This window comes from Vigna angularis, chromosome 7 (genome assembly GCF_016808095.1).
Source record: "Vigna angularis cultivar LongXiaoDou No.4 chromosome 7, ASM1680809v1, whole genome shotgun sequence".
Lineage (NCBI taxonomy): Eukaryota > Viridiplantae > Streptophyta > Magnoliopsida > Fabales > Fabaceae > Vigna > Vigna angularis.
This window is the reverse complement of record NC_068976.1, coordinates 26927962-26935135: the sequence shown is the minus strand read 5'-3', so window position 1 is coordinate 26935135 and position 7174 is coordinate 26927962. Positions and strand designations below refer to the sequence as shown.

Sequence of the window (7174 nt, the reverse complement as noted above, 5' to 3'; positions counted from 1 at the left end):
GTCAAACCCTCATTCAATTTTCATTTTTTAAACAAAACAAATGTATTTCCATTTTGCTCAATAATATATAATTATTCAAAATAGTTAACAAAACCTTTATGTTTTAAAACATTAAATATGTGTACTTTTATTTATTTAATGACAAGAGAATTATTAAGAAAATATAAATACGTAACGAAACTCTTTATTTGTAAGAGAATGTATTTGGAATAAGAATTATTATCGTTTAGAATGATTATAAATAGGTTGTTTATGGATGAGAATGTAGGTGTTAAGTAAAAGTGAAAGGTATAGGATGAGCAGTAAAAGTTTTAAAATGGCCGAAATATTGAAATTTGTAAGACGATAACTTGATTAGCTAAATGTAATGAATGCTAATTTAATTTGATTGATTACCATGTGACCTGGTTAGAAAAATGAAAATTAAAAGTGACCATTATTTCTAATAATTTCCCAACTAATGAATGAAGAAAATCTCGAAATGCACACCATTAAAAATGAATAAAATATTGAGAGAAACAGAAGAAAGAGAGAGAGAGAGTTTGTATGGGAATTAAATTGAGAGTGAAAGTCTTTGTATGGTTTTCAAAAACAGGAATAAAGGGTAATGAAGAAAGGAAGAAAAAAGAGGGTGGGTTTTTTGTCACTGTTTGATAAGTCAATCAGCTGTTTTTGTGTGTGTGTGGTTGTTTTTTATTTTGGTGCAGAGAAGATTACAAAATCTGAATCCAAAAACGAAATAATTTTGTAGGAAAGAAGAGTATTGTCCTATAGCTAAGCATTCCTATTTAAGGAAGAAAATGAGACAGCAGTGGTTAATTTACTTAAAAGAATAATAATAAGAATATTATATTTAATATTGTGATGAAGAAAGAGATGATGATGATGATGATGGTGATGATGGTAGCGAAGGGAGTGGGGGAAAAGGAATCACAGTGACTAAGAGTTTTTATCCCGTCCACTCCGCGGAAGCCAAATCTAAAGTCATCTTATTTTTTGGTACAATTTTTGTGGGTTTTGACTAAAGAGAGAGAGAAAGAGAAAGAGAAAAACAGAAACATCTTGTGCTCTATCTTCTTCCTTCATCTTCTTCTACTGTCATTTTCCGATATATACTCTCGAGGAAAACAAAACCCAAATCCACCTCTTTTCCTTCCCATCCCTCTCTCCATTTTCTTTCTCTTTTTATTAATTCAATTCCCTTTTAAAATTCCATTCCTTCTACCTCACTCACTGCTATAGCTTAACAACAACAATCTCTCTCTCTCTCTCTCTCTCTCTCTCTTACTCTCACCACATTCACAACAACCTCTTCAGCATGTCTGTTTTTTGTTTCTCAAAAATTTCCAACACTCACTTCTTCTAGCTCGCTACCTCCTTTTCTTCATCTTAGTTTTTTTTTTCTCTTTTTTCACAACTTCTTCCTGGTAAGCTTTCCAGATTCTTTTCTTGGGAAAGACTGAAAATACAAAAGTGAAAAAGGGATTATATCACACACACTGTTGCAGGGTCTAGCTACCTTATATATCCTCCTCCTCACCTTGTGAATATTGCACTTTTAATTGCCGAGGAGTGTCAAAATCTGATGCCATTTTAATAAAGGAAAAGGAAAGGTGTTTGATATATACATACATATATATTTTGTGAGCATCAAGCCATCCAAATAAAGAAGATGACCTTGGAGGGGATTTTCATTGAGCCTACTTCAACCACTGCTCCTGATCTTTCTCTTCACATAAGCCCCCCAAGCATCTCCTCTTCCTTAATTTCCAATACCAACAACATCATCAATTATGAACCCCAACCTAGTTTCCTTTCAAGGACTGTGTCTCAAGCCCACACAGAACTCTCTCTTGGAAGAAATTTCACTTCGGCAAGGGAAACACCACCACCACCACCAACTCCAACACCACACAACCCTTATTATCCAACCCAAACCCAAACCCATTTCCATCATCTTCTCCACAGCAGCAGCAGCAGCAGCACTACTACTACTAGTAATATTCCAACAAGTGTTCCTACAAGTGCCAACACTCCCTTGAATCACATAAACTATGGAGTTTCATTGCTTGATGTATCATCATCAGACGGTTTGAGGCCAATCAAGGGGATTCCGGTGTATCACAACCGTTCGTTCCCTTTTGTGGCCATGGACCATGCTAGAGACAACAAGGATCCTCATACCAAGATGTGCTTATATCATCACATGCCTTCTTACCCATCTCTCTCTTCCTCGTGTTCCTCTCTGTGCTCCACAACCGCTCCTTCTTCTTCGCCTTCGCCTTACTTCGTGGATCCCATGTCCTTCTTGAACAACGCTTCCACCGTGGGGTGTAGGACAGCCACTGCCACAAGGTTTAATGGATTTTCCGGCGATGCTTTCAAATCTCATCCATTGCACCAATATGGGGTAGGCTCTTCAGAAGCCTCTTCGGGGTTCATGAGATCAAGGTTTTTGTCTAAGCTTCCCAACAAGAGGAGCATGAGAGCACCCAGAATGAGGTGGACAAGCACCCTCCATGCTCGATTTGTCCATGCGGTAGAGCTTCTCGGAGGCCATGAAAGTAAACAACGTTTCATTAATTTTCTTCCCTTTTAATTTTTCTTAATTTCTCTTAACCCCTCTATCTTTAATAGTATCCTGTGATTATTCAAGTAGCTGATTTCATCGAAAAGAAAGATTTTTTTGTTGTTTGTCCTCTCATTTTCTAAAGTTGACTATATTTTGATTTTCTACTTTGTCTGGTTCTTTATTTTTATAAATGAGTTAATGGTGTGTACTAGTTTCTGTGTATTAAATTATAGGTCTTTATTTATCTAATGCGTTTGGATATGGTGGAATCAGGAGCTACTCCAAAATCAGTTCTTGAGCTCATGGATGTGAAGGATCTAACATTAGCTCATGTGAAAAGCCATTTGCAGGTATAGTTTTGAATTTCTCTTTCTGTTCTCTCTCTATGTTCATGTGGGGCGGTGTTTGTTGTCTATCCTACTGGCACGGTAACCGATGAAGAAAGCAGTGAATGTGGGAGTGGATGAATGAATTTAAAGTCTGTAGTCAGCTGAGTAGTGAGCCTTTAACGTCTGAGAAGACCAGACAGAAAACAGTTTCTGCTTTGAAAGAGAGAGAACAGACAAAGATCATCATTTTCCAATAATACACCCTCTCATTACAACCTCATCAAACATCAACCTCGTGATTAATGAGGTAACCCACCCAGACAATCCCAGAAGCCAACATAGAAAGAGAGAGAGAGAGAGTGAAAAAAAGGATCTAAATGGGAAATGATTTTCTATTCTTTAATGAATTTTGCAATAAAAAATTTGGATTTTTATATACATATATACACATCTTGCGCAGTCACGCACACTAATTAATGGATTTTCTTCCAACCATGGAAAAGCCTTTTATATAATGCCTTGTTTTTGTTTATGACTTCTTCCCAGATGTATCGAACTGTTAAGACCACTGACAAACCTGCAGCATCTTCAGGTAATTCGTATTGCTTAATCTTCAACCCATTTTTTCTTTTTTTAGCAGCCTTATCTTTTTCTTATTAAGCATGCACCAACTAATTTTTTTGTCATAACATAATAGGGAAATAATATTGTCACACCTTGTTCTTTTTAGACCCTACATTTTTTTACTATTACCTTTAATTTTACCGCAAACTATTCCTTTCTTGTTCCTCCTCTCGTACTTTTACACAAACCACACACCCTTTAATAAAAAAAGGCCTCTCCACAGAGATATCAGATGTTGAACAAGACTCCACACTAGTACAAAATAAATTATACAAAGTACTAAGATGCATGCATGCGCATATGTCATAAACATGTGTATGCTATATATATGAAACGTTAAAAGCTTTTGACTTTGCAGGCCATTCAGATGGGTCTGGAGAGGATGACTTATCTCCTATTGGCAGCACCGCCGATCGGGGCAGTCTCCGGCAATTTCCCAGCCACAGAGGGCGGCCGGATTGGGTGGCGCAACAAGACATGGACTACTCTTCCACCACCACTCTTTGGAGTAATTCTTCAAGGTACAACACTTACCAATTTTCTCTTTTACAGTTTTTGAGACCATACATTATATATGTTTTACATATATATTTAATATCTCTGCGTAGTGTGCAGGCTGTTTTAACGTACATGTTTATGATTGTGCTTTTATTTGCTTTTGCCTTTGCATGGTATCTGATGGATATCAATGCATTGCAAACCCACGTCCACCGGATTCTTTATTTATGAAGAATAAAAAGGGTTCTTGTGTCAGCTTTTGCTTTGCTTGTGTTTGGTTGTTTTTCTTTCTTTTATATATCTTTTGTACCTCAGCGAATTTTTTCACCAGAGATGTATATTGAAGACATGATGGGTATATAATAAAGGAAAGCTTTCAAGACATAATGAAACGCTAATTATGATAAAAGAAAAACACAGCACCTATAGCTGCATGCCCTTTTTCTTTTCTCCTTTGGAAGAATTGTTAATATGATCTTATTAACAACTCCTGCTGCTACCCACCATTAATGCTGCTTCTTTTAGCATACCTATTTAGTGTTATATATGTATATATGGAGTCTTATTAACCCAAATAAGAAATTTCTTCTTATCGAGTATGAGTATCTTTAACTTCAAATATTCTTATTAACAATGTGTATACTGAAACCACATTATGTATTGTCCTTGGCGGGAGTGAGCATATTCTATATATTTCTGTTGTTTTAGCTTAAAATGGTGTACATTGTTTTATTTTTCTACCATGGTACTTAGCTTAGAGATTCCTAACAGAGGCTGTTGACAGTTGAAACCTCTTATATATACATAATGTATTAAGCAAGAGACTCTTTGTTTTTATTCTTAAAATATAAATTATATTCTTCTTAAAGAAGTAAAAGTGAATGCTCAAGATACATACATATACACATTACACCTCAAGGTGATAAGTAGACTCTCTTGCATGATAACGAAGCTTTGAAAAAAATAAGATCCAAAAATTCCTTCACCTGAGATATTTTATAGTTGGAGTATAAATATGTGATGTGAATTTTGACTTTTTCAAGTAACACTATTTAACATGAATAGCAAGTGAAACATATGACATGTACCTTTGTGCTGTGCCTGTTTTAACAAAACTGCTCAAAATAAGTAACAAAACCCATCTTCACAGTTCAAGAGCTGTAGCTTATTAGTGCCTAGATATCTCTAAATTTGTCCTGACTTTGGCCTAACAGTGCCTATTTTCACATAGATTTATTACGTATTTGAGTCAACAAAAAAAGCCAGAATTCCTTTTAAGGTAAAATAAATTAGTACTCAAAATGCCATCTCACTGTGCAACCTAACCTAGCTTTCACACAGAGCATGTACTTTTCAAAAGCTGGAAAACCTGAAAGGGTAGCCTCTATTATTGAAATATCGTGGAAACTACAGTGACTGAGTAATGCCAAGTCATGAACAATTTTTATTTAGAAAATCTAAACCGTCTTAGTACTACCACATATAAAAAACTTTATATATGTAGAAAATCAGCAGCAGATATAAAATAGAACTAACAAAACTATGCAGCTTCTCCTGGCCTTGTTATATCTCAAAGAAGGATAAGCTCATCTATTCAAACATAACACTATAAACTGAAAATGCCTATTGTAGTTGGCTCTTTGTTAAAAGTAAACATCTAATTAGTTGAAGTGATTTTTGTTCCAATGTAAGTTGTAAATGCTATAGTGGAAATATGCAATCATTAAAACAAAATTTGCTCCATTTGAATATCGTTTTGATTTGGAATGCTCACATCTACTAGTTAGTTATGAGCATTGCAGATTACAAGTGGAAAAAAAAACAGTAGAAAAAGCTTAAGCTCTTTGGATTAAACGGTGTGTACACAGTTACATAGCATTGATTGCTGGGGGGGGGGAGGGGGGGGAAATGAAGATGTAAAACTGGTAAAATATCAAGGTCAAAGATATGTGTAAAGAATATAATTAATGCCTATGCTCTTGATGTATATATATATATAATCTTCACATATATTTATTTCCACCATTTTCTAGCACATCAATCTTATTTTATGCATGTTGTTCTTGGTGACGTTCTGAATTTGATTGAACCGACAACAGTTGTGGAGAATCGCGACAAAGAACAACTTCTAACGACATAGATGGTCTGAGATCACCTATTATCCAGTCACAAACAATATCAGGAGCTCATCAAATTCAGGTAACCAGAGAGACATAGCATTTGTTTGCATAGTCAGAACTCAGAATGTTTCCCTCTACAATGATAGCACAGTAGTAACAAATGAGCTTACAGGAGTGTGATTCAACACAACAGAAGAACAACATGGGAGGTTCTAATTTGGAGTGCAAGAATCCAAGCTTGGAATTCACATTAGGAAGACCACATTGGGATGGCAAAGAGCAAGCGTAACTAAACTTGATTTGTTCCCTTCTTTTGGTTTTGTTTTGCAATTTTATTTATAAACCATGGTGACAACTTCATCATCTTTTATGAAATGTAGAGCTGATTATTTAGATAAATATAAATTGGTGTCTAGGAGATGAAGAAAAGACCCTTTCTAGTTCTGCTTCGGGAAGTGTTTTCAGTTCATGACAGTTTTGTTCACATTCTATATTTTGTTTCTATTTATCGGAGAGGATAAGGTAACAACGGGAAATTATGAGGTAGCAACAAGGCTTTGTGAACCAAGATGATGCATATGCAAATGTACAAGAGCAAAGGAGGGAGAGGGATTGAAAATTGAAAGTGTAGGGAAAGGAATAAAGAAGTTTAATCATATTTTTTGTTGTTGAAGTATAATCTTTTCATTTCTCTCCTTTTCTCTTTACTTCATTTTTTCAGCTTCACCTTCTTCTAATTACGTAAAGATAATAAGCTGCATTTAATTAAAAAAGTATATCGCAAGCCTTTGTATATGTATACTCATTAATATAATGAAGTATAAGCAAATAATACAAACCAAGATCTCCTAAGTTTTATGCCTGGGCTTTATATGTTTGGAAAATGATCTCTTTAAAATTTTAGTTACCTTGTCCAGATCCAATAGCTAGGATACTCAATGTATCTTTAATATGAATGAAAATATTATTTTGAGATAAGTTATTTCAAATTATATTGAAAATATTATTTGTATTGGTAAGGACTCAACTAT

The 7174-nt window shown here is 34.9% G+C and overlaps 1 protein-coding gene across 1 annotated transcript; it reads left to right on the top strand.

Moving 5' to 3' along the window:
• The first annotated feature begins 988 nt into the window (after window positions 1-988).
• LOC108338564 (transcription repressor KAN1) lies at window positions 989-6816 on the top strand. The gene is made up of 6 exons (XM_017575513.2): window positions 989-2564; window positions 2846-2922; window positions 3448-3493; window positions 3884-4046; window positions 6123-6222; window positions 6316-6816. The coding sequence occupies exons 1-6, from the start codon at window positions 1673-1675 to the stop codon at window positions 6430-6432; spliced, it is 1395 nt and encodes a 464-aa protein (XP_017431002.1). The 5' UTR covers window positions 989-1672; the 3' UTR covers window positions 6433-6816.
• Window positions 6817-7174: the final 358 nt, after the last annotated feature.